This window comes from Anser brachyrhynchus (assembly GCF_964034855.1).
Source record: "Anser brachyrhynchus genome assembly, chromosome: 1".
Taxonomy (NCBI): Eukaryota; Metazoa; Chordata; class Aves; order Anseriformes; family Anatidae; genus Anser; species Anser brachyrhynchus.
Window position 1 is genome coordinate 132,238,832 of NC_137694.1, and position 27,818 is coordinate 132,266,649.

A 27,818-nucleotide genomic window follows, 5' to 3' on the forward strand; every position below is an offset into this window, starting at 1 on the left:
ACCTGCCGCAGGGCAGAGGACTTCTATAGCTGCAGTTCAGGTTTCTTACTGCTCCTCTTGCTCCACAGCTGGGTGAACCTCCTTAGAAGATCTTGACAGCCTCATTTCTCTCTGAAAGTGTGAATTTACCTTCTGAATCTTAGACCCACTAGGCTCAGTTTCCCCTGCAGACTGTTTTTGGCCCTCAGCCCTAGGGAGGGGAGAGGTGTGTTTGCTTCTGTATAGCTGGAGAAGGAGGCATCTGGGGAAGCAGTCTGTAGCAGTGACTGAAATCCAGTGTGGCAAAAGTCTTAACTCTCCAATTATGTACTGACGGCTGATGGAGGGTGAGGTGAGTTACAGCTGCCAGAAGGGTGGAGCTAAGACCCACAACTCCAGTCTTCCAGGTAAGATTAACCTTTGATTAAAGTCAAGTCAGCTTTAGAAACGGTGTCTTCCAAGTACCAGATGGATCTGGAGGATGATTTAATCGGGGAGGCCCAGATGTCTTTACAGAAGGTTTCACAGAAGTAATGAAGTGGCCATGGCACTGAAGTGCTTAGGTGCTTTCGTGCCCCTCCCAGCGAGTGTGCCTGGATCTCTCCTGGATCTGAGTACCTCTGGCACTCTGCCCATCGCTTCATCCGTTTTACTTCTTTGGCTTGAGCTTGTCCACAGTAATCACCTGGGCTGGCACCTACTGAGGCAGAAATTCTCGCATGCTGACCCTACTGGTTGTTTCTCCAAGAAAGCGAAATAGGGGAACCGAGGGGAGGGAGGTCAGGGTGAGAGTGAGCAGGAGGCATGTCTTCAGGCGTGTTAAGTGGTGAGCTGAGGGTCCATCAGCTGAGAGTTACGGCACAGTTTGGACCAGAGGCTGCCCTTGCTGGTGCAATGAATTTGCCCTTTAAACTCTATCAATGTGCCCTTCCACATGCTCAGGCTGTGCAGGAGTCCCAAGGGGCTGCTTTAGATAGCAAAACACTAAAACGAGTCTCTAGGAGGAATAATGCCAAAGCTTCTATCAGTAATGCTTGAGCTATTCCTTATGTGAGAAGTCTCTTTTTAAATCATCTACTTATTTTTTCTTCTCCAGGAGTAGCTTACAACTACAAAATATCCATCCTCAAGGGGACCCCTATATACCTGTTGGAGTATAAGGCATTTCCGAAGCATAAATTAAATATATTTCTCCTGGTGTGCTTTACACTGTTTCACAGGCTAAAAATAAAACAGAGAAGACATGAATTAAAGCAGACAATGTTTTGCCTGACCTTTGAGCAAGAGCAAGTAAAGCGGGCAAGAGCAATTCTCTTGTCCCCTGGCCTCGTGGGGTGGCAATACCCTTCCCATGCAAGTCTGGCTCCTCGCTGTCAGAGAGCAAACAGCCGGGGATGGGTGCTTGCAATGAGCATGGAGATAGTGATTCATTTTATAGATTGTGCTGTCTGAAAGAGACGCCTTCAGAACACCTGTGAACTTAATGAGCCTTGCAGAAGGCTGGGAATGATATAAATGGGGAGTGTGTGCATTTCAATAAATTTGAAGATGATAAATTGGGTGGGGTCTGTAAAAAAGACCATTCCGATCATCTGTGCTGGCACTAAACAGGTCTTAGAATTTAACCTGCTGCTTCCTGCAGTGGGAATGCTTATTTTTTCCTGTAAGTGACCGTTTGAGACTAAGATGATGAAAAAAGGGAGTTATGTTTACTGCTGTCTGTTCTTAGAGTCTTCCCTGTGTCATTTAATAGCATCCAGAAGAGAGAAATCTTGCCTTGGTAAAAAGCCTTTTCTCCAATTTGAATTTTGTTTTCTTTAATGAAAGGAAAAACAGTCAGCTTTTCCTGTTGATGAACACTGATAACCTCTGCAAGGATTTTGTTGTTGTTGTTAATTACATTACCAAAAAAAAAAAAAAGTGCTCTATTTTAATCCTGTTTACTCTATTTTTGCTGGAGTATTCAGGTCCATCTTCTTACTTTTATTCATATAGTACCACAAAGATGCCCAGTGCTTCATGGATTTAAAAAGGAGTCTTGCAATGGTGCTTTCAGGCTCCAAAATGCTTGTTCATAGTGTGCACCAGTTCTGGCTTCACTGCACCACTTCCAGCGCTGGAGACAAGAGCAAAGGTTTTTTGTCTGGTACACAAGAGTATGGAAGCATCTAATGCTCCAAGGTTTAAACCTTGCTCTTCAGCCCTTCAAGTAGCTCCTAAATATTAGAGATCAGGCTAAGACTGACTGGATGGATCAAACTACCCCAGATCTCACCGCATTGTCACTTGAAGCATCTCACACTAGCCACCATGAAGAATGAGAGTGGTGGTCTTGTTGGATTTCAGGTCTAATCCTTTGTGGCAGCCCTGATGGCTGTAGTCTCCAAAGGTCACATCATCTTTGGCACAGATGCTGTGCACATTGCTGAAGAAGGCATACTAATATATTGATTTACAACTTGATCTAGCTAGACTGAAGCAGCATTGCATGAAGCTTACTGGCTCTCATGAAAAGTTCATTTTCAGTATAAGTTAATTTTGCAATTCTTCTGATTTGGGGAGGACAAAAAGGCAAAATTAGGGGGAGGACCAAAAGGCAAAATTTCCTAGAAAGGTTGGACTTGAAGAGTTTTAAGAAGAAAACACAGGATGTGCTCTGTTTGAGCTCATCGCTTATTTAGTCTGTTTAATATACTTAATACCATACCTGTGGTGAGTGAACATTTATTATAAATGCTAATGAAGGTTTTAGCTTTGTGTCATATTTTGTAAATCAGTAACATTTAAGATGAACAGGAACAGGTAAGAGCAGAGCTTTAACAGACTTTCAAGTGATTTAACACAAAGCCTTTTTATTTTAGTGCCTCTGTTAAAGCAGGGAGAGAAATTTGTCACTTGCTTTAAACTGACCCTTGTAAGATTAAATATTTTATCTTATTGTACTGCTGCTGGTGACCCTTGGCAGCAGCTGTTGGTAACAGGTGTGAAAGTGGAATTTATCTCACTGCTAGGTACTGTCTTAATCTCACACAGGAAAGGAAGAGAGAGGCAAATGCCATGTTTGCTTCAGAGGTATTGGCATATTCCCACATCCCTCACTGCTTCCCCCGTAAGTGTCAATCATGCTGTAGGGTACAAAACTGTACATCCTAGCATGCATAAGCCATTCAGAAAGGAGATTTTCAAAAATACAGTAGGTGGCAGAAAGTGAAATTGGCATTTGCTTTCATTGAGATAAAGTTCAGTTTCTGACAGAGATCCATAGTGGTTTAAGACTCCTGTGGTATTATGCATGCTTGGCATTAGGTAATCTTCAGCACCGGGGAAAGAGGAGCTGAATGTAAAGTATTGGGTTCTCCTCTTACTTTTATATGTGAATTGGGAGTAGTGATCCCAACACCAGGCTCACGTGGATGTGTAATAATGAACCTGATTTACAAGCAATGACTGCGTTTAAGATGTTATCGAGTGCTTTTTCTTCCCTTGGGTCTCTTGTAACCTTCTTGCTGTGAAAACAGTTCCTTGGCGCTTGCTTCCTGAGCCCTGTGCTGAACACAGGAGAGATGGTGGTTCTGGGGCAGAAGAGGTCGTGTCATTTCTTCCATGTGTAAATTGGACAGGTGTGCCACATGCCAGGATTTCTAAAAATGCAGTACAAAATTACAGGCAGTAAGAAAAAAAAGAAAGTTGCCTATTGCTTCTTCTTTAAGAAAAGGAAGACAGATTTATGTGAGGGGAATAAATGAAACTTCTAGGGAAAAGAGAGCGGGAGCCAACTCAGAAAACGGCCATGGGAACCTTGAGGTTTAGTTGCCTGAAATGGAGAGCTTTTCCAACCCCATTTCTGGTTTTCTTTATTCACTGTTTTTTTGTACCACAGCAACCTTGAGTGGCCTTAGGGTATCAGTGGTTTGTACTGGGGATACGCCAAGGCACTAGTTCAATCTAGAAGGAGTATCGAACATTAGAGGACAGGCGGGCTTTCTGTCCAGGAGGTGTTGTGGACACTCTTTCTTTACATCATGTTTTCCGTGCTTTGTTCTGACTGATGGCTTTATGAACATACATCTGGCTCAGCTTTTCAAGCCTGGCCTTCAAGAGCTGATGTGTTAACTTCCTAGACAAAGCCCTGGGACTACCCAAAACACCTACCTGATCCCATTGCACTGTATTTTGTCATCTCATTAGCACAGATTTTGTCGTTCCAGTCCATCTCGACTTTAGTAGGATGAGTCAGAGTCTGAGAATTGCTTTTTTCCTTTTTCTTTTTATTTTTCTTTAGACTGCTTTCCATTAAATCTGCATTACCTTGCTTTACTGAGTTTAAATCTTAAAGCCGTACTTAAAGGACCAAAGATGCTTTAGCCACACAATTGCCATTTGACATGGGAAATTGAATGGCTAAGCTCCTGCATATATGTAATAGTCTGTACACCGCTGGATAGATTATATAATTATTCTTCATATATTAAGCAACCAGTTGCTGATTTGTGTACATATGTTGGTTCATCCTTTACCAATTTCCTGTGACTGATAGTTTCCAGGAGATTAAAAGAATAGTTGGTTCCTGTCTCTTTTTTCTTCTCTTTATTTTTGTCCTTTAGCAAGAATATTTGTGTGTGTGTGTGTGTTTAATAGCATTCATTCCCTAGAGAATAATCTCAGTCCTTGTTTTAGCTGGCCTCCTTCTGAGAGTGTGTTAAATCTGTAGCCAAGATCACAGGCAGCCCTGGGCAAATCATTGGGCTGTTATTAACCTGCCGCCATGGCAACTGCTGCTCACCAGCCTGGGGACAAAAAATGTTTTTATTCTGCTGACTTGCACAAAAGGTTCTAGTGATGCCTTGCACAAAATGGCCATTGAAAGGGGAGATGCAGCGATGTGTGGTTGTGCTCCACAGTTTCATATTTAAATCATTTTACTCTGCTGTGTTGGAAGTGGATGTACAGCTGAAAGATTCAGTGCAGTGGCTGTATGGGAAGTGAAAAGTAACAGAAAATTGGAATTAAACCTTTAAAAATATATATTACTTATTTTGGTCAGCTTTAGTTTGCAGACCTTCAGGCTGCAGTTGCCATCAGTGTGTTATCAAGCTATTTTGTAAAAGTGAGTATGAAATACGCAAACGTCATTGTGGTTTGCTGTCATACTGTATGAAGATACTTGCTGACTTTGGGTTACAGAGATGGATCATAAAGCAGGTTGCCTAGGAAGTTTCCATTTTGAGAAGAAATCTTACCCAGCGGGGAGTAAGAGTATCCTAGTGCTTGATGAACTTCTAATTTTAGCTGTTTTTTGAAGCTGTTCCTGTTTAAGGTTTGAATTTTTTAAAAAAATAATAATAATAATTAGAAAACAGCTCTGTTGTTCAGGCGAGGCATGAATTTAGGCTCCTCACAAAGCAAGGGCCTGGCAGCCCTAATGCCAAGCAAGATGAGGTGCTGTCCCACGGGTCAGGTACCCTCTGGCAGGAGACTCTGCAGAAGCTATGGTGTTGATTTGGATGGCAGACAACTGTGCATGTATGGATGCTGTCTCATGGAAACGTGCTGGTTTGGGATGCTGTGTGCACTTGCAAGCTGGCAGTGTGCAATTTCCCCGTGAACTGAAGACCCTCTGCCTGCAGGTTGAGGCTTGCTGTGAAGTTCCTGCAGTTCCACGTTTGGGCAGTTTCCTCTGCCTCACTCAAAATAGCGTGGTTGCTTAACAGACCTCTTAGGGTGTCCCTTGGCCGTGGCCTGAAACAACAAAGGCCACCCAAATTGTTGTGGTGCCTTCTTACTTGGGCTGTTGGGGTAGAATATGAAGATTATAGCCACAAAGATGCTATGTGCTGCTGCCAACAACTTGGAAGAGAGAAGGGCGTTTGCCACCATGAGTCCTTTTCAAGGGTCTGTGGATGAACAGAAGGTGTTGCAATGTGTTGGGATAAGGTATCCTACAAATTGGGTTGTTCTGCTAGTAGCTGGGGCAGCAGGCTGTGCAGTGTGGGGTACCAGGGAGACAGGTACCTAGCTGGGTGACATTAATTGTTAATCCTGTGTTTACACCAATTTTGAGCATTTTGTCAAGCAGGCTGCTCCCATTTTCTGAAACATGAAGCTTTTCTTGCAGACCTTGTCAGTCTGTTGGTTTTGCTTCCAGCTGTTTTTATTTCCCATCTCTGGTGGGATCCTTCCCTGAAGTGATCAGCATGAGGAGGTGATCAGCATGAGGAGGTAATCAATCTCCTGCTCACCAAGTAGTGAGCTGGATTTTGGTTACCTCCTCCTTCATGAGTAGGACCTGGGAGGCCATTTTGTGCTGGGCTGTGGCCATGTGCGTGCTGGGCCGCCATGCTCTTAGGCCTGTACAGTCCTTCTCCGCCAGCCCTGTGCCAGGTGCAACAATTCCTGGGATCAGTCCTAGGAGACTTGGGCCTGATGTGGAGGCAGACACAGGTGGAGGCGAGCCAGCCTCACGTGTAGGACATGTTGTGTTCGACGTGTGGCTTGGGAGCTGTGGAAAAGCTGAGGTTTGCTCTGCAAGGCCTGGTGTCTAAACTCAACCCTGAACCTCTGTGATAAGATGAACAGCAGAGATGATTTCCTCTGATAGCACACATCTGCGTATCTCATCCCCTGAGTGCCCAGCTGCCGTGTCTGTCGGTGCTGCAGGGTTTCTGTCCTGGAGGTTGCTCCCAATGCCCGGCTTCCAGCTGCGGGCTTGGCTCTGGATGTTTCCCAGGCTCACTCCCATGCAATTAAACCTTGCCTGCAGTCAGCAGAGTGGCATTTTAAGTCATCTCGGTGGTGGTAGCTGCTTAAGCCTGACTGGGACATTTGCCAGCGGTTCTCTAAAAGGAGAATTTTACACTTATGATCTGGGCTAGGACTTTGAGGAAGCTGGGACGTGTGGATTTGGCTGTCCCATACCCATGCATGGTTTCTTAATTTTGCACCATCCAGCAGGAGCAACGGGCTGTGGTTCTAGGCCCGGCGCGCCATCGAGCGGGGTCCTAATGGCTTGTGCGTTGCGCAGTTCTATGAAACGTACCTTAATGGAGACAGCTTAATGCCATCACCCCGAAGTAATGAATTGGTATGGATTGCCATTACCATTATAACGCGGTTAAAAGCTGTGTTTGTTTCCGATTTACATTTCCCAGCTCTGCAAGCAGATGGGCTTTCAGGCAGCGCGGTCGGGAGGAGCCTGGTAATTCGGCTGCCACGACCTTATTGCAGCGCTTGCTGAGCAGCAGTTCTGGGGGGTTGTTTTGTTAACTCAGACTGCCTAGACAATAAATTTCATTAAGACTATGATTACGCTGCTGCAGACTGTACTCAGGGATCACTGTAAATCCAGTGCATCCTATAAAGCTGGAAATGTATAATACAGCTCCATCTCACTACTGTCAGTAAAAATTGCTACTCTTTGGCAGCCTCTAATTTTTTCTGTTGATAAATATCTGTATCTGTATAACCTTATATGGATTTACACACAAAGATATGGAAGAGTGCAGAGGAGTTAGGTTTCACAGACCTAAAAATGTTCTCCTGTCAATGAAAACAACAAAGCATCTTTCACTTTTCCAGAAGGCTTCGTTGGCTTGAGTGCTTACTTCTCTGGCTTCCCAAGCGGTGCTAGCACCTGGTGCTCGTGTCCTTAATACCAGTAATGCTGACATGTGATGAGCTCTGTGTCAGCAGCTGAATTGCAACGGATCACTTCAGATAAACAGCTTTTTTTCTTTTTCCATTTCATAGGCTGCCTCATCGATCTCCTCTTGATCCTGTAGAGTTAGGAGCACTTGGCCCACTTTCTGGGCTTTGAGCTCACCCCGACAGATCTGTAGTTCACTGTTTTAGAGGGTGATGCTTTCTTGCACCATCTATAGATTTTTGCTTAGCGCAACGTCAGTGTCTGGACCTTTTATTCCCCATGGCTTTTACCAAGCAGAGAGCGAATATTCTTTTCCCTCATAATTTGCTTTTTGCTCATAACGTTCCTTTGGCTTTCTCTCTTCTGCTTAGGTTGCTTTGAATGTTGCATTAAGTGCCTAGGAGGAGTGCCATACGCTTCGCTGGTGGCAACCATTCTCTGCTTCTCGGGGGTAGCCTTGTTTTGTGGTTGCGGCCATGTGGCGCTTACAGGCACGGTGTCCATCCTTGAGCAGCACTTCTCCACGACTGCCAGCGACCATGCTTTGCTGAGTGAAGTGTAAGTATGCCTCTCATTGCCATTATTCATGAAGAACATTCACCACAGCACCCTCATGCTGGACAAGCAGAGATGGGTTCAAATCTCAGTCTCTATCCCTGAGCACTAGGTTGCCTGTTTGTCCAACACCTGTAGGTGTTTTTCAGTGTTTACACACAAAGAGGCAGAGTGTGTATCCTGCTTAACCCATTTGTATTCATGACATCAATTTCATGAGCATCAAGAGACCTCTAAATAGGTGTATTATACCTACTGCTCCAGAATTATACCTGACTTCTTTCAGTCATCAGAAAGCAAAGATGCACCCAGAGTGGAGAAGAAGCTTTTTGCACAGGGCAGGATAAGATCCTGTGCTTGAATTAGGTTCCCCAGTAAATGTGTTGAAACCTGAAGAAATAGTATCCAGCAGCAATACAAAGTTTGAAGGTATAACAGAAATAACTGTGAAGCATTGTTCTGGCCATCACCCCTCAGAAGAAGGTGGATTGGTATTTTGCACTGAACAGAAAAGCAAGAAAAAAAGGAGAGAGGAAAGATTATAAATAGTATGGATGTTTGTCTTTGCTACTTTAGCCTTTGCTAAAGTAGCATTCACCAGTGAAATGTTAGGGGATTTTGTGTTCCTGAGCTTTCTCAGTGAAGCCTGTTTCAGAGCCTGCAGCCAGCATCCAGCCCCACTGGAGCAAACCTCTGTTTTCCTTTAATGCTGAGGACCATGTAGACCCAAGTGTTCAGTAGTTCAGATGCATGCTGGTCTTTGGAGCATCAGCTAGCTGGGTGTTACATGTCCCCTGATGCTGAACTTGCTGGTCCTTGAGAAGACTTCTGTGCAGTGGTGGAAAGGAATTTTGATTAAGCTGAAATTCATGGAGATTGCATGCCAGTGTCAGGATGCTAAGGAAGCAGGGCATCAGGAACATGGGCTCTACAGGGGGTCCCTTCCCAGCTGCCAGCTTCTGCAGAGGTTTTTTTTTTTTTCAGCTCTTGTGGACGTAGACCTGTCAATCTGCAGGCACTGAGCCTGAGACCACCACAGCTCCCCCCTTCCCATCCTCCGAGAGCACTGACTTCAGGCCAGCAGCACCATTTGGGGGCTTCTCCCCCTTCTAATGCCCAAAGCTGCCCTGTGGCATTGGATTGCACCCAACCACTGACCTCTGTACCCGTTGAGGCTGAGCACCACGTCCCCAGCTCTGTTGCGTGAACCACAGGGATGCTGCCATTAGCATAAAAATTTAGAGAAAAACAATGAGCAGCTGTTCCTAGAATTTGCAAATGAAATTGCAAAAGTAGCCACAACAGGCAGCAAGTTTTGAATTTTGGAGAATTGTTGCCAATGTTTCTTGTCGAGGCAGCATCAGCAGCTGGGGGGCTCTGTAATTCCTACCAAATTCCAGCTGTAATTCCAGCTGTGGTCTCTGGCTCTGTGGAAGTCAAAAAAGAAAGGCAAGGGAGAAGAGATGCCAGAAAGGGGCAAATAATTTAAGGCCAAGAGATGTAAAATCAATTAAAAATATATTAGTAGGGCCATCATTTGTAGAACAGATTTTTAACCAGGTTTTGTATTACTAATTTCTGGTAACGTGCATAGAGTCTCTCCCAGACTGTTGGTGACAGTGAAATGTATTCTTTTATTCTCCATCAAATGCTGAGTTAATTTTTTCATGCTTTATAGTGCAGGTGCAATGGATTTATCCTGTTATTTTGAATCACTTTGGAAAATAAACATGAACACTATTTCACTTCCCACATATAATTTTAAATGAGCAATATCCTATTTTGATATAAGCGGTGTGCTATCTGTCTGGATAACATTTAACTATGTAAGTGGTAGTCATCAGTTTTCTTTAAATGAAGCTAAAACATGCAGGTGCTCCGTGAAGAAGCTAGTTGGGGGAGAGTAGTGAGAATTGAAAAAACATCTAAGGAAAAATATATATGCATTTGTTCTAAAACAAACACACAAAAGCATCAGTATAGATCTACAAAGTTAATTTTCCTGTTATGTGAATATATTCATCTGAAATAAACATCTCAACAAAAAAATATATTTTTTTAAAGGCATGAATTCTGGAGAAGTTTGCGATAAAGTATGATTTTTGGAGACCAGGAGAATTGTTGTATAGAAGATCTGGCATTCTGGTCCTCCAAAACAGTCAGGTTCACATACTGAATCTGTAACTGGATCAGTAATATTATAAATGATTCCTTTCCTTTTACCTGTTCTATCAAGAGTAAAAATACTGTAAGAGTTTCATTACAGATTGTAGATTTGTAGGGAATCAAGAATCTTCTCAAATAAGGTTCAAAGGAAGTTCTTATGCCACATGTTCTGTGATCTTCTTCCTCTGGACAGTTCCAGACTACCTCAAATGGAAGGATTTCCTAAAACTTTGCTGCATGTTTTTATAGTTTAACTACATTTAAGGGAGCTTAACACAGCTGTGTGACTTCAGGCACTGAAGCTATCTGCTCGCTTGGAAGCACCCTCCTAGGCTGTGGAGCAGACCATTCCTCAGAACTCTCTGCAACATTTGCTGAGTTTTGTATCAGACAAGTTCCACACAGATTTCTGTAAACATATGTTAACTGGATTTTACATGTCGAAACAGTGAATTTTGGGGTCTACTCCCTTCCCCTAAGCCAAAGGAACCACCATGGAGCATGGTCGTTCAGCCAGTAGTTCAGCTCCAGCCTTTTCTGCTTCAGCGCACACTTTCTGTGCCGTAGCTATTGGACATTCCCTGAGTTAGGTGTCAGGGTCAGCCATGGGGGGGGACGGGACGGGACAGGGACACACTCCATGGTGGATGCATGAAATGGAGTCTTCCAGCTTCTGACTAACAGCAGTCAGTGTAGGAACTGCAGCACAAACAGTGGGTGCAAAACTAACGGACATTGGTACTGCTTACCTGTGGAAGTTGTAGCAGCACTTTCCTGCAGCCTGTTTGCTTAAAATGCTCTAAAGAGCCTTGAACTGTGTTTCTAGAAAGTGAGTTGACTCATACCTGTTATGATTAGGGAAGACTTGCTTTGCTTTAAAAGGAATTAAATCTAATTACATCTTTTTTTCTTTTTCATTTTAGAATACAGCTAATGCAGTATGTAATTTATGGCATTGCATCATTTTTCTTCTTATATGGAATAATCCTTTTGGCAGAAGGCTTTTATACAACAAGTGCTGTGAAGGAGCTGCATGGAGAGTTCAAAACGACAGCTTGTGGCCGCTGCATCAGTGGGATGGTGAGTAGCACTAGAAGTGGGAACGTTGTCGTTCCTTGCTAAAACCTGTCGGGCTTGGTTTGACTCCTGTGTCTCTGAACCACAGTGTATTGCCGCCACCTCTGTTTAACTCGTTATGGGTGAGCCAGTCCCTGCTGCTGGTCCCTCTCTGAACTTTGTGGATGCTTGGTCAAACCCAAGTTCTGCAGGTTGACTGGTGGGGTGCTACCGTGGCCTTCCCCTCATAAAGCTGAAACCACTATTCGAAACTGGTGGAGGCTGCTGATTTTGAAAAACTCTGTGTGAGACAAAATGAAATTTGCACTTTTGAACGCAGAGTACACTGATAATGTTTAAGGGCAGATTGTAAAATGGCTGTGGTTTGCAGAGCTATTTAAATAGCAGACTGCAATGCCTCTGACTTCCATAGTCTATTCTACATGAGAACGTCTGGATCCTTCAAACAAACACTAATGAATGAAGCTTCACAACATCTTTGCACTTGAATCAAGTATTTCTGTCTTGCTTTTGCAGATGGCAAAAGGCATACGGATATAATAATGAGTCTTTTCTGCAAAGCTGAGACACTTAGAGCCTTAAAGTTACAAGCCATCTTCCCTTCAATCTACTTCTGTATTAGAACATTTTAAACAAAGTTTAACTAAAAATAAAACTTCAGATTCTCACCCACATTGCCCCCTAGGGCGCACTCTGCAAGAACAGAAACATAACTATGTTTCTAAGACAGGATTTCAAAGTTATTTCTGAAAATCTGAATTCAAAGCTTGTAGTTCTGGAGGAAGCTAACCAGTATGACAGATCGCCCACGGGAAAGTGTGGGTGAGAAGAGAAGAGGCTTTTGATGTGATTGTTGCATTTTAATATACAACCTATATCCTGTACTTAAAAAATATGTACTTTCAGCTGGTTAAATACAAAGAAGATGCATGTTTATTTTCAAAAGGGTTAAGAATTTTCCACTGTGCTGTCGGATACTTACTGAATTTTTCAAGGGCTAATAAAAATAAGACATCCAATCATTTTCTAGTTAAGTAGCTATTTTCTTGCTCTTTTCTTTGAAAGTATCATCTTCACTGAGGAGCAAAATTATATCTAAAACAGCATTTCCAAAGATCCAAAATACAGTAGAAGCATACACATATGTGCATCTCGTTACTGCAGATAGTTGGGTAGTTGGAGACACGTCATCGTCAGCTGCTTACACAAATACCAGTGTGACACACAGACATATGACACAAAAACATGTTTTCATGTTGTCCTGTATTTGTTCAGACAATGAAAGAGAGAATTTAGCAGTTCAGTAAAGACTTGAAGCTCTGGTAAGACATCTCAGTGGTTAGTGGTGACAGCTATGGCATATGCCACTGTCTCGTGCTAGAGCTGCTTAAAACACCAGGTTTTAGAACAAGGTTTGTGAGGAGAAATAACATCCTAACAGACTGGTGGTGCCTGCAGACATCAGCTTTTAACCATCCACTGGTTTTTCTGCCTATTTGATCAAGAACACTTCTACTTATTCCTCAGTTACATCACCGAGATGGGCGCAGTCCCTTCCATGTTGCATGAGGTTACTACAGAAGACAGTCTTTTGACTTGACTGAATTATTTCTGTTGGCGGTCGTAATGCAGAATAACTGTTTCCAACAACTTACCTGTATTGTATGTGAGAGTGATTTTAGTTTTTTTTCTTAGCTATTTTAGGAGTTAAAGGCTTCCCATTCTCCCTCTCATGCATATTTCAAATACTCATATGCAAACCAAGGTTTATGTATAGTGTATCTATAGAAATCCTTTAAACTGGTCCACTTGGTTGTTACCAAAATCCATTGAGAACTTCTAGTGTCTGGCATGATGTAGGGTATTTTAGTTCAGTTGTATTAATTCAAGACTAGCTGTTTTTGTGTGTGTCTTAGTTTTCCAAGTGCTTCCAACTCCCCACCTTCTTTCCCTAGAAAATCTAACCAGTTACAAAATCTAACCAGTTGCTCAACTGTTGCTCCAATGTTGGTCAGCGTGTCTGGACACACCTCTGAGGGTGCAAACTTCCACTGCTGCAGAATTTGTTCAGGCCATCAGTTCTGGGGTCAGGCTGAGACAAACCCCCTTTCAGAGACTTTCCCATCTTTGCTGCTCTGGCACACAGGTTTCTAGTAAGAGTACAGTGCTCTACTGGAAAGTAAAGCCTTTCCAATCCACCTACAGTTAAATAATGGTGATGAAAGAACACAGAAGATATAAAAATGTTTCCCCATTTTGCAAGGGGAATCCAAACCCTAGCCTCTCAAGGAGCTGATGCCAGAGCTCATGAGTTAGTGTTTCACCATAAAACTTAACATGGAAGAATAGGAGAGAGAGGAGGTCCCGTGGGAGCGGAAAGCTGGAGGTTTCTGAAGTAGTGAATGCCATACTTGATAAAGATACCAAAGAAAATGCATGTCATATTAAAAAAAAAAAAAAAAAGAAAAAGAAAAAGAAAGAAAAAATGAAAACCCAAACCAGCAAATTTTAATGGGAAAATCCATGATCATCTGAGCTGAAGTAAGTAATTTTTGTCTTGGCAATGTGTATTAGTTTTCTGATCTGCTATAATGAACATGGTATGTTTTCAAAAATTGGTATTCTCAACTGTTACATTCAAAATTGATTTCAATAAATCAGGGAGTACAGAAGAGCTCTGCATACATCAATTCACTCTTGTTTTGATTTGCAAGTTGTATAGAAGTGCTAGTATACTACAGTTAATAAAAAAAAAATCCTTAAATTGACTTTTGTTGGAATGTTATTGGTTTTAGCCTACAACCTGCTTAGCTGAGACTCTTGAGAAATCAATGAGCTGCTCGTTCAGGAGGCCACGCTGCTTGCTCAAGCAGCCAGATGGAAAAAGAAATGTCTGAATTACTTTCTCAGAAGCACTTAGAGTACCAAAGTATTTGTAAGCAACATAAGCAATGCTGATGTTGTTAGTATGCATGGAAATAATGAAATAATTTAATGGAAATTAAATACCTTATTACTTAATTTCTGAAAATATGCTTAAAGACTGTATTGAAGCATTTTTTTAAGGAAAATTTCAAGTATTCTTTTCAAAGAACAAATATGAAGTGCATGTGTTTTCTCTGCCCAGTTTGTTTTCCTCACCTATGTGCTTGGAGTGGCCTGGCTTGGGGTCTTTGGCTTCTCTGCTGTGCCTGTCTTTATGTTCTATAACATATGGTCAACTTGCGAAGTCATCAAATCTCTTCAGACAAATATGACAGTTCCAGGGGACCAGATCTGCGTGGATATCAGGCAATACGGTACTTATTTAAATCCTGATTAAATCCTTTATCCTTTCTCCTTGGTCTATCTTCAGTAGTTTTGTTTCAGCTTTATCAAATGAACCAAATGCAAAAGCATCTTGTGTCCCTGAATGTGCTATTACTTTTCTAATTAATTCAGATTACATTGATCTCTTTCCAGATGCAGTCAGTTTAACTGAACAGGCAAGTCATTTATCTAAAATGATCTTGTAGCAGTTTCCAATACCATAATATTAGGTGTAAAAATAGAACAGCCTCAAAATAAACTGCTTAGAGACAGAGCTGAGAGATAACCAGAATCTGTTTTCTTAAACCCATTTGTATGTATATATTTCTTTCAAAAAGCTGTTTTTACATTTAATTATGAAGTTAATGCCTGAGTTTTGCTGTAACAATTACTTTCAATTAAAACCAAACACCTGCAATTGAGGGTCTGCCTCAGATATTAATGAATTAACTATGCTTTCTAATTACACACAGAAAACTGGGGGAGGGGAGGGGTGCAAGTAGCAAGCAGTGGGGCAATAGCTTAAAATATTGTCTGGCCTTTCAAATACTTTAGTCATTGAAGTGCATTTTTCCTGAAGTTAATCTCATCTTCCCGTGTGCTGAAAACCTTCTGTCACAGTTACTTTGGGCTTCATTTTAGCTCGCATGTTCTAGGAATGTTTGTTTCTTTGAACTAATTAAATCAAAGCTGAAGAAACAGATTCACAGTCAAGAAAGCAAGCAAGCTTGGTTTTGCTTTCCTGTCCTGGCTCTAGGTCCAGTAGGAGAGAATAAGATGTACCAACTTTAAAAGCAAGAAGTCCCAAATCAAATGTTTGCATCCTATTTCAGCAGCTGCCACCAAGAGGCTGGGAAGTATGCTTTCTTCAGTAGCAAAGCCCAGGAGTGCAGGGGGAAGGTGCGCTCCTCCACCCTTCTGCTTCTCCTGTTTGTTTTGCAGCTGTGCCACGGCTGCGTGGGGCTGTTTTTTTCCTCTGATTGATAAAATCATTTGTGTTTCAATGAGTGGCGGGAGAGAGCAGCTTCTCAACATGCTGCTTGTGTCACTGAAGTGTCTTCTAGTTCTGGGTGGAAGCAATAGCTGAACGCTGTCCACTGTATCTTGCAGAGAAGAAACTGGCTTTAAAGTAAATCCTATAAAGTCTTTCTGAAAGCCATACTGTCCTGAGATAATTTCAATGACCTGCCCCTTACAAAGTTCCTAATTCCAACCAGCTGAGTTTGAAATGTGAGTTGCACTGAGGAGGTGAATTGCTGTTTTCCTTTTTCGAGCCATGGCTTCTGCTTAAGCTTTGCATCTGTTACTGGCCTAAAAGTTTAGGTTATTTTAAACTTTCTAGATCCCATCGACTTTTCAGATTTTCAATCATGTAAGAAAAGTAGTTGGGAGTACATGAGGTATAGCAGACCAGATTCTCTTGTAGCAGCTCTCACTTAATGCTTTTTTACCCCCTGGAACTTAAGCAAGCAGAAGAAAATTCTTGTGTAGTTCTCCCCTCCAGCTCCACATTCACCCTCCTCTACTGCAGTGGTTCAAGTAGAATTTAATCTAGTAAGGAATTGCACATTAAGTGCTGTCCTGAAAGATGCCAAGTATCTCTGAGATGCAGATGATCCCTTTCAGTCCCCAGTCTCGGGGAGCAGGCAGTATGAGACTGGACCTGAAGCGCAAAAACCCAACCATTTGGCTGCCATATGGGAAAACCACATCTGAGAACGTATCTTGGCAGCAAGCCTTGGTATAAGGAGAAAGTGCAGTTTTAGTGAGCTGTTTAATTCCTCCTGCCAACTCAAAGCTGTACTGGTCAACGCGTGGATGCCCAAAACGGGAACACAACTGGCAAGTGGGCAGAACAAATAAGAAAAGAACAGAAAGTGTGTGTTGATTGCTAAAATTAGTGGTTTCTTTTGCTGTGGTATTTCAGGTATTATCCCGTGGAATGCTGTACCTGGCAAAGCCTGTGGTCCGATCCTGGAGAACATCTGCAACACGAACGAGGTACACAGGCATGACCCATGTGCGGCTTATGCCTCCAGGTCACTTAGGCACAGCATAATAACTAACTTGGTGAAAGTTTGTGGAGGAAACTAATAATAAGAGTAGAAAGAAATTGATTTTAGCAGAACATTGAAACTACTCTGGCTCTGCACATCCAAAAAAAAAAAAAAAGCGTTTTCTAAACATTTTAGGTTTTTAAAGCTTTGAAGCTCTTGCTATGAAGACAGGTTTATTATCTTTATTCTTTAAAACAGCTGAAATGCATTTTATACTATCCTCAGTTACGCAAACATTTTTAACATGTTGTTTGTTTGTTTGTTTTCCCTAGTTCTACATGTCTTATCACCTGTTCATTGTGGCTTGTGCTGGAGCTGGTGCCACTGTCATAGCATTGGTGGGTAGCATTTTTATTTATTTATTTATTTTTACTGTGCAATGTGTTCCTTTCAGACTTAAGATGCTTTAAGATCAAATTTTATGCATCTTAAAAATGCTGATACTAGCCATAAAAGAGGGTGAGCTGTAATCACTGTTACTTTCTGCTAAGCTTTGGGCATCACGAGTCAGCAGGTCCCACACTTCTGCTTTAAGAAGTCATCTTAACTCACCTGCCCTATCCTTAGGAAAAAAAAATCTTTGCATGTCCTTTTAAAATCCTGCTTCTACCCACTGTTGATATTTTTCTGTTCACTATTTCTTTTCACTGTTGTAGTTTATTTGATCAAAAGCTTGTAACCTCTTGTTCTTTTTGTCTGGACCCAGGCAATTTGACTAGTCCAACCCTGCAATGCCAATCACAGGTAGCAGTTGGAAAAAGGGATATTAATAAGAAGACTTTTTTCACGTGTCTAACACTTACTCTAGCTGCCAGCTTCTAACTTCCTATCAGCCAACTCTAGGTGTAATGGTGCCTGTTCTTTGGCAAAATAGCCTTAGGCCTGTGTGTAGATTATACTCAAGGGACAAAAGGCAAGTTAGTTATCTTGCATCTCCACCCTGGAGGAAGCTCGGAATAGCATCTGTTGTAAAAGTATCAACGGTTGCCCAAGTGGGCTTGAGCCGTCACCTTGTTGTGTCTTACTCTCCTGTATTTTGTTCTCTTCCACCAGCTGATCTACATGATGGCTACTACATATAACTATGCTGTTTTGAAGTTTAAGAGTCGGGAAGATTGCTGCACTAAATTCTAAATTGTATAAGCCCAGTAAAGAGCTGCATTGCTGTAGCTTGAAATACCACTGACACCCTAGGCTAAAAGTCTAGCTTTCTGAATTTTGTTACAGTAATTGTAAATAGCTTCAGTAAGCCTCATTTAGCTTATCAGATTAATAAAATGACTTCTTGTATATGAACTATGATGTGGATGAGATCTGGCTATTTTTTCCTGTTGAGAGGATTCAGTTACTGTTGGACTGTTTATAAATCGTCCTTTGGAAGATGGGACTTTTTCGTTTGAAGTCTCCATGTGTTTTTTAGCAGTCATCTCTAAAACAAAGACTGGAACAGTTCAGGGTCAGAATTACTCATCTATTCTTCATCCTGAATGACAACTACAAAAAACTCTGAGCATACAAATATATATGATACAAAATAAAAAGAGTAATAAAGTAGTGCCAGTCTCTTTTGGCAGAAATCAGAAGCCCCAGTATTATGAATTAGTCGGCTTGTCTTTCTGGTGCATGGATGATTAAGTTGATTATTTTCTTTTACTTCATTTTCAAATAACTGCCAAATCATGCTCTCTCTGGAAGGAAATACATCCTTGTATTAGCTCTGCGTAAAACAATCACATTCTGGTTTTGGACCCTAAACTTGTAAGAAATAGCATATAAATAGTTTCTGTTCTTGTATGGCTTGCACTTTAGTAACTGATTTCTCAGTAGCCAGATCTCAAAAATGTAAGTATGACTGCACGGGAAGCAAAACCATGCATAGATCATAGAGACATTTTTACACTGTTGGGGGGAAAAAATAAAAAGTGAATTAATGTGTTCAGATGTAGATTTTTTGCATGAAGTATGGTGAAAAGATGTTGGGAAGAGATGAATTCAAAAACCAGGAAAAATCCACACACACAAAAAAAATTGCTAATTATGATGTAAAACTTTTCACCTCAAGTTAGACAATGGGAGATTAAAATGTAGTTATAACAATACATGATTAAGACTTCTTAACCCAGAGATTGCATGCTTTTGCTTAGTTTTGGACTCATGTTTTGTTGTTTAATTTTTCAATGTGTTAATGTAGCCTTGTTCACGTAAATAAAACTGTTTACAATTTCAGGCTTTTTCTAGGGGGAGGGTGGAATTCTCATCTGCTTGTTGGGGGAAAAGAATTACCAGGAGCTGGGCTTGAATATACATAAACACCACAACCTTAGAAACCAGTTCTTCTGAGCACCTCTTAGTTTACGTAGGATCTAAATTGCCACGTATAAAAGTTTTTGTTTTCCCGCTTCTCCCCATTCTTCATTTTAATTGATCCGTACAACTCTTCAGCTCATTTTATTACTGTTGTACTAACTTTCTCTAAGTTGTGAATAACCAACCTAAATATTAGCATGCAAAATTCTAGAGATCTGTGAAAATAGCCTCTGTGCTTGTTTTAATAACAGAATGCTTATTAACGTAGAATAACTTTTTTTTGGTCATTATTGTAAAGAGCGTCTATTAATCTAACTAGCAGCTTGCTTTGCCTCTTGACATGCTCACTAGCCATCATGCTCACCCTTCTCTTCCAGATCCACTTCCTCATGATACTGTCTTCTAACTGGGCCTACTTAAAGGATGCAAGCAAAATGCAGGCCTACCAAGATATCAAAGCAAAAGAAGAGCAGGAGCTTCAGGATATCCAGTCTCGGTCAAAAGAGCAACTCAATTCTTACACATAAATGTTTGCCACAGTAATTCAGCAGAAGAATTCTGTAGCTCTGACAAATCAACAAATAGCTGCTCTGCAGTACAGATGTGTGTCTACCAAACAAAATTATAGAGAAGTGTAAAAGCTTCACGTTCAAGCTCCTGGAACACATTCATAGGGAAATCTTCCCATGGGTAATCTTCCATCTCACGCAGAGAATGGAGGTTTTATTCCAGGCATTTTAAAAGGCAACACTTCACAATAAGTGACCAAATTATTCTACTTTGAGACGTTCAGAATTTACTATTTGACATGCAGCATGAATTCCTGCACAAAACTGTGGCAGGTGCTCCAAACCAGCCAGCAGTAAATGTTTGTACAGACCTTAGACAAAGGCACGTGTAAGATGTGTGATTTAGTATCTCAGTTTATATACCAAATGGAACTGTGGCTGGCTAAGATTTCTGATAGCCTGTGCTTATTTGGAAGCACAGTTGCAGCGTTTCATAAGTCATAATAGGGCAGCCTTTGAACACTCTTTACATGGGCCACAGGAACAGCAATCTACTTTTGTGCCACAGTTTTTTACGATGAAACAGTCACTCTCCTGTGCTTACCTGAGTGTTGAGCAGATGTCCCAAGTTTTAATCTTTTTATTAACTATTTAATGGAATGTAGATGCTTGGATCTGGATAATGATCCCCTTCTTTGAAAATAAATGTCAGCTTTGCCTTAATATTTATTTTCTATAAATGTCTTAGCATTTATATAGTGGCAGGAGACCATTATCCTTCATTTTAAGTGAAAAGTGTTACCTTATTAAAATGACACTGATGTGACTACTCCAAACGAGCAGATGACGAAGTTTGCAGAGTTTTACACAATAAAAATGACAGCCATAAAGCAGAATACAGGATGTCCACCTTTTCTCTATCTTGGTGCTTAGCAAATTTATAGTCAGTGCTTATGTGTTTTCCTTTTTACAAATTAATTAGCACATTAAGAAAACGTGGTGTTCAGAATAAAAACAACAACACAAACTGGTGCCATTTTAAAGTATTTCCCATAGAAGTCTGCCTTCTAATTAATGTTTATTTCAGAAGCTTTCAGTGATATCTTGAGTATTAGTGATGGTATATTTGGTGTTTGTTCTATATGATATATATATATATATAAATGTCGGGGGAAAAGTAAAATACATCAGTCATTTGAAAAAAATTGAATATTCAAGTCATACCCATGTTAAGCTGACGTGTGGTTTGATCGTTTTGACTGTTTGCTGAATATAAGTAAGTAAGTCAAAGGAAGCACAAAACTTCTTTTAAGTCAGTATTAAGAGGAAAGGCATTTTGGGGGGTATTAACTTCAGCTACAATTTTTCTGTTTAATATTGAAGTCTAATTTGACAGTTTAAAAAGGGGGCAAAGTTGATCAGTGTAGAGCAAATATGACAAAATAGCCTAGTGTATGTTCTTACCTGTTGCATGAAGGAGACATTTCTACAGCAATGCAGGTGATGTTCTAGCCCAGTGTTTGCATAAGGGTAATAATGGAGGCAGTGTCTTAAAGCCTAATTCTTTTCTAATTCAGTGTAGCTATTACTGGGAGTTTTTGAAGTTTTGTTTAAGTAGTCTAATATTTTTATGTAAAGAGCATTAAATTTTGCTATGTATAAATTTTTGTAACCTAACAGTGAATCAATATTTTCTATCAGTGCCAAGGGCTTCCTGTAGTTACATCCAAGTGTTAAAATAAATATTTGTAGATAATAGACAACACTTGTGTATGCTTATTTTAAAACAGACCTACAGCTACTCTATACTAGTGCATCTCTGTTTTATATCTCTATCTGAAGTTAAACACATTCTGTTTAATATTGTCCATTTGATAATGTACTGCGAAAGGCTGCCCTGTAGGTGTATGCTTCAGCATGGTAAGTTTTTCTAGCACTAACTACTGATAGTTGTTCCAGGGCAGCATAAAGCAACAAGCACTATTCAGCCCATGCTTGACATCAGACAAAACGAATTTCTGAGGAACTTTGTAAATTCCATCTTTGCTGCAACATAAAATTAATTCAGCAGCATGTAAAATTAGACTATCCCCTAAATATTTTGTCTTAATTTAAAAAAGAAAGTGTGTCTCATTTATGGTACACCACATTTCAACCTCCAATGAATTCAAGAGGGAGCTTCAGTTTTGCCCCTAAATTCTGTCAAACTTGGCTTCATGTTCCTGTAGTTAGGTCAAGGTAAGCAGCCTCCAATGCAGTGCAAGTTGTACTATATGCTGCCACCCAAAATTACTTCATTGATAAAAAATACTGTATTTTATACTGTAAATAAAGTTTAATGATCTTGCCTTTAATCTACCTACAAAATGCAAAGCTTAAATAAAGATGAGTTAAATAGCATTTTTTATTTGAATCTCTCGGTTCTGGGCTGGTTAATACTAACAAAGCATGAGAAAAGGCTGCTTTTAAAAGTGTTTGTTTCTCCTGTTGTAGCAGTAAAAAGGACAAGTTAACGTGGTTCTGTCTCTGCTCTCTAAAAAACCACAAGCCAGGGGTTTCTACGGGATATCTTTAAAAACATGAGATAGCCTCAGTGTAATAAAAAGGTTCAGTTGTTACTTTGACCTACTGTTTGTTACACTTGGTGGGGAACAGGAGTGGAGGAACAACATTTCAAAAGCTGTGGACGTTTCTAGGAATTCAAGGCCAAGCACATCTACCTGAACATACAGATTCATTTCTTTACACAGCTTTGTCCTTTCCTCTCACCATGCTCAAGGGCCTCCTGCTGGAAGAGTAACACATCTAGGCTCAATATTTAAATTCAGTGACTAAAGTGGTTAAGATTTCAACAGCAGCCTTACTCATTTATAATTATACAGCCTGCAATTCCTGTGCCTAGCATTTATTACAACTTCATTTATGACCAGAAAGCTGTTTTAAAAACATTTTATTGTAGTTAAAAGAGAAAAAGAAAAACAAAACCAGTTGCTGCTGTTCACCAGAAGCTTTCATCATCATCTCCATGAGAAATGCCTGCAGCACTGTATTGGGGATAGGAAAGGAGGAAAAACATGGCATTGAGTCTAACGTAGCTTATTGTATGAAGCATACATTTGTTTCAGAGAAAGTTAAAGTTACACACAACTTAACAGAGTGCAGCTAATCACAGGCTTTAGTCACTGACAATCTATGCTGCAGTTTTCTTGCTGTTCCAAAAGCAAGCCTTTAAGAGTAAGGATTTGGGCCACCTCATCCATCAAACAGCATTACTATCTACTGCTCTGGTAGCACGGAAGAACACTGCACAAATATACTTCAGGAGCTCCAGAATGGGGTCTGGTGTGTAAAACAGCACTTTAAAGGGACAGCTAACACTGAATCATTACCAGATACAGTGAGAGTCATTTTTAATCTGCTCTATATTTTTTGCTTAGATATATTTTCAATTCTACATCTTCAGATAAACTGAAAGATTTGATTGATAGAGATATTTGCCCCTACCAAGAAACTAAAAGCGACGTGCCCTTATTTATTGAGCTCTAGCGATAACCACAGGAAATGCCCTAGCTGTGGAACTCAATCAGGCTGCCAAAAACCTCTCTGAAATAAGATGTGTGAACTAGTTTGTTAAAAGTCCATGATGCTACTAATAAATCATAGGTAGATTCAATGCAAATAACAGACTGTATGCACCGTACAGCACTGAAAACCTTTCACAGGATCATTACTCAGGAAGAATCCTTTGTGCTTCAGCTCACCATGAAGGAACTGAGATGCTGCTCAATTGCAGATAAAAAGTTTTAATTGTGACAGCTGTTGAAACAGATCATCGAATATAGTTCCTAGATCCTAATTCAATATTGTGCCTAACTTACCTGTGTAAGAATTGGAAGAATCCTCAATTATTCCAACGTATTTATTTCTTATTACTAACTTGTTTAAATTTATTTTGCTTTTTAAGAGGCAAATGTCTCTTAGCCATAATTCATGCTGTAAGTATTAATTAGTAGGAAGTAATAGAAGTCAGTTGTAGTAACGTATGAGCCTTACCTGTCATCTTTTTCACTCGATGTAATTCCCTCTATGAGAGATATTTCTTGTATTTCTTCTTTTTTTGAATCCTGGCAGTCAAGAGGAAAATACACTTTCTGTAACTGGTTCTTAAGTCAAGGTTTAAGTGACTCTAATAATTGCTTCTGTACTTTAGGACACCTAATTGAAAATAAATTTCTGAAAGAGCCAGCCTATTTCTACAAATGAAGCACTGCAGCTAGAAAAATGGGTTTGGACAGTGCCTGAATAAAACTATACTGTAGTCTGTCATCAAAGTAATGTCCACACACGTAATTGTTCTTTAAGGTCAAATTTTCCATCTTGCCAGATTATATTCTATCAACTTCATCAATTGCGTTAGCGGAACACAAATCAACCTGTATAGATTCAAACTGATGTATTTTAATTAGGATCTCAAAATACTATATTTAAACACGGACTACTAAAAAAACTGAGGACATATTTCTGTTTAAATACTGTCAGAGTACCTAACAAAAAATAAACAAAAAAACCCCACACATTTGAATCAACACATTTCTGCAATACAAATCCAAATGCTCATTTCTGCAAGTTGTTACATTAAAGGCTCTTAATGAAGAAAAAAATTAAAAAATGAGATTATTATTTTCATTCTAAGCATACTTAGCAAGACACCAATTCAAACAATATTTTGGGGGGCCCAGTTTTGAGAATAATCACCTGGTGTGCCAGTTCCTGCTCTCTTCTCTGCTGAATTATTTTCATGTATTTTTCTAATGGATTTGGCGTAGAATCCTTTACAATATCTTCAGCAGCAGAATTACCATTTTCAAATTTTTCTCCCTCTTTATCTTCTTTTTCTTCATCTATTTTCATCGAATCTTGGATGCACTTTAAGACAAAAAAAAATCAAAATTAAATACCGATCAGATCAATAAAACTACCTTTATACCTAAATACTTGCAGGATGTAACATTAAACTTGGTAAAATATGCCAGTGGAAACAGCATTAACTTGCTATATGCACTTCCAGATGAAACCTTAAGTTATCACTTCAGTTCAGGAGTGTCATTCAAAAAAATCCAATCTGTTTGTATGCCTGAAATGCCGTGAGGACTGAAATCCTGGCTTCTGCATATGGCTAGATCTACATGTGAACTGAAGATGAGCTGACACAGGTATGCAAGTTTCTTGAATGGCCTCGTTTGCTAGTGTGAAGGGCAGCATGATCAGTACCACTGAACTGAATTGAATTAACCAAGGTTTAAGTGTGGGAAGAGGAAGAAGAAAGAGGAGAAAACAAAAACCAAATTTTATACAGTACCCAAAAATACCGAACATTATTTCGACATGTGCTACATCAGCTCAAAGGGATTTAAACAAACTCCATAGAGTCTCCTTGTAACGTCTGCTTCAAAAAAATAAAATAAAATAAACCACACGCTAAATACCATTATAAAAGCTAATGAACAGGTGGACATTAACATTTTCTGGTGATGTCACACTTGCAGCAGTCCAGACCAGAGCAAATGCATATAGCTTGTTCCAATAGCCTGGTGACATCTGCATTTTAAGTTCTCAGCATAAGACTGTAGCTTCCAGTTACATGAAGCACGGAATAAAAAGCATCCCTTTCCAAGGAAAAAGTTACTTGGCATAACAGGAAGTTCTAGCAAGGCTCTTTGGTTAATCACGCAGGTGCTTAAAACAACTTAGCCTCTACAATTTTCACCTAAAAAAAGCATAAAATCTATTTTAACTAACATCTATTTTAACACACAGCAATCCTAAACTAATATCACACTACGAAGCTACATCACTGTCAGAAATTAAAATACTAAATCACCGTCTCTTTCTTAAGCTGTTCCACTTCGTTTTGCTCTCTCTCCAAACCTTCCTGTTGTTCTTTCTCTCTCCTTTCTTCTCTGGTTCTCCTTTCCTCTTCACAGTTTTTGTCTTCTTTATTTTGTTCTTCAATCTGTCTTTGATCCAACGCAGCTGTGAAAAATTATTTCAATATCTATGACATGATTTATAGATACTTCAGTAATCTACTATGGTAGCATACAAATAAGTAACAGGTTCCTGTATAACATTAAAAGGAAATGAAAAACAACTGGAAATATATATATATATATATTATATAGGTATATATAAAAATACATATACTGGTGTTATTCTTATGTATCTGGCAATGTTTTTTTTCCACCTCAATACATTTCAGTCTGGTATATGACTGCCTAAGAGTTGAACACCAGAGACAAAGTAGAGTCCAGGGAGTTGACAAATCTCTCTGCATTTCTTATTTCTAGCACAAACTTTCTCACCAAATCTGTTATGTTTAAGTTCATGTTGCTATATTTTTTTCTCTCTAAATAAGAATTATCACAGTGTTACTATGCAGAGCAAAGTAGGAAAGCCACATACATGCACTGAAATCATCCTTGTCTATCCAAAGAATTAAATCAGCATTGTGACAATGCAGTTTGCAAACTGAATCAATCAATCAATCAATCAATAAAAGCCAGGCATGCAGTATAGAAAACACTTCAAAATAAAAACTTTCAGGTCTTACTTCTATCAAGAACAGGGCCAATGTTTAATAATTACTCTAAAGAAGGGGAAAAGAAACATCAAAATCTTCCCTCCGGAGGCTGGGTGAAGGGCTAGGGCCAGGGTGGGGGGTGGGGGAAGAATTGTTAAAAGTCTTTAAATTAGAAACACATTTAAACAAACCTGGGGTGAAAAAGTCATCCTCGTACAGTAAAGCAAAAGAAAACATTCTCTTTTCTTTATTATATAATTACCACTTTCTGAAAAAGTCTTCATTCACTTTGGTGTATATACCTACAGAATGTTAAATATTTGGGGTTTTGTTCTACACACGTGACATCTAAAAAGGGCATTCACTTTTGTTTCTGAGCTGAAAACTCACTTAAGTCCTGCGGCGAAGTGGCTGTTGCTCGCATAGTGGTTGCGACATGGTTTTCATTGACAATGTCCCCAGATGGATGCAAGACATCACTTTCACACTGCTCTGGAATGTCCCCCTGATCTGGAGAAGAAATTTGAACAATGGCTTCATTATTTTGTAATTACAATAGTGGAGCAAAGGAATGGACACAAAGTGTGGGAATGGCTGAATTGGAACTCATAAATATAAGCACTAATTGAGCATTTTCCTTCCAACTTGACCATTTCCCTGAGGATGAAGAATCACAGGCTGTGCTTGCTTCTTTAATTACAGAATTGTTAGTTTTTAAATTAGCTATTGGAACACATCTGTTTACAGAGCCAAAAGAAAATCATGAATAAATATACAATAGAAAACCAAAATGTTTTCATTTCTTTACATAATCACGATACAGATCACAGAAAAATTACATGTCCAAGCTTAACTCATCCCTTTCATGCACATAAAACAACCTTTAAATTACTTGATCACATACTATTTCTTTATTAGGATCCTTGCCCTCTTCAGTGCACAGGGTGGATACTGCTAACTCAAATATTCTACATTATATTTTCATCTGTGCAACAATATCACTATTACACTCTACTGCTTCTTAATGATTTATGTGCAAACTATGCAAACTGCTGTTAACTCAGTGTTATGGAAGAAAGCAGAAAGAGATGAGAAGTCAGATGTAGCCACTAGAGTTTTAGGCAGCCAACCCAAAATACACAGAACCATTTTCCAGACACGTAGCGTAAAATAGAACAGATACTTTATGCATCTCCTTAAGTTTTGAGTAAACGTTTAAGAATATGAATTCCCCATCCTTCAAGCGTTCAAGTGTTATCAAGGCTTCAAGCATTTTTCTTTCTGTTTTGTAATAAAAACTGAAGTATTTTGTATGGTGACAAACAAGACACCCAGACTAACCAGTCTCTCTCTCAGAATGATCTGAATCCCTTCAATTCAAATTCTTTTAAAGGAATTTCAGATGAAGTTATCACACAAAAGTCACACCAAACTGTCAATCTAACAAAGTTAGGAGAAAGTTTTCAGTTTCTTACAATAGCAGCAAGAAGTCTTACCAGGTTGCCTAGGCAAATAAATTCTATGTATGTTTTACATAAGACCAAAATAATGGGTTATCGTACTCAAAAGATAACATTCCCTTTTTTTTTTTTCTTCTCCTCCTCTCTTTAGGTTTAAATTAAAAGGTTTTCAACATC

At 39.8% G+C, this 27,818-nt stretch overlaps 2 protein-coding genes across 20 annotated transcripts in view; one reads left to right on the top strand and one right to left on the bottom strand.

The window, feature by feature from the left end:
- The window catches only part of GPM6B (glycoprotein M6B), a 109,991-nt gene extending 87,977 nt beyond the window's left edge, over positions 1-22,014 (top strand). For 9 of the 14 annotated variants that reach the window (XM_080554482.1, XM_080554479.1, XM_080554473.1 and 6 more), the window contains 6 exons: positions 7,993-8,179; positions 11,266-11,422; positions 14,547-14,718; positions 16,656-16,729; positions 17,058-17,123; positions 19,470-22,014. In XM_080554482.1, coding sequence (XP_080410608.1) covers positions 7,993-8,179; positions 11,266-11,422; positions 14,547-14,718; positions 16,656-16,729; positions 17,058-17,123; positions 19,470-19,619 — 806 coding nt within the window. In that variant the 3' untranslated portion in view covers positions 19,620-22,014. Of the gene's footprint in view, positions 1-7,992; positions 8,180-11,265; positions 11,423-14,546; positions 14,719-16,655; positions 16,730-17,057; positions 17,124-17,838 lie in introns of all 14 variants that reach the window. The other 5 variants (XM_080554480.1, XM_080554483.1, XM_080554475.1 and 2 more) reach the window with 1 other exon arrangement.
- A 522-nt stretch (positions 22,015-22,536) lies between these two features.
- Positions 22,537-27,818, bottom strand: part of OFD1 (OFD1 centriole and centriolar satellite protein) — a gene marked incomplete at its 5' end in the record, with an annotated part of 30,397 nt that continues 25,115 nt past the window's right edge. For all 6 annotated transcript variants that reach the window (XM_080554266.1, XM_080554265.1, XM_080554263.1 and 3 more), the window contains 5 exons: positions 22,537-22,645; positions 23,655-23,725; positions 24,357-24,527; positions 25,483-25,634; positions 26,572-26,691. In XM_080554266.1, coding sequence (XP_080410392.1) covers positions 22,600-22,645; positions 23,655-23,725; positions 24,357-24,527; positions 25,483-25,634; positions 26,572-26,691 — 560 coding nt within the window. In that variant the 3' untranslated portion in view covers positions 22,537-22,599. The remainder of the gene's footprint in view (positions 22,646-23,654; positions 23,726-24,356; positions 24,528-25,482; positions 25,635-26,571; positions 26,692-27,818) is intronic.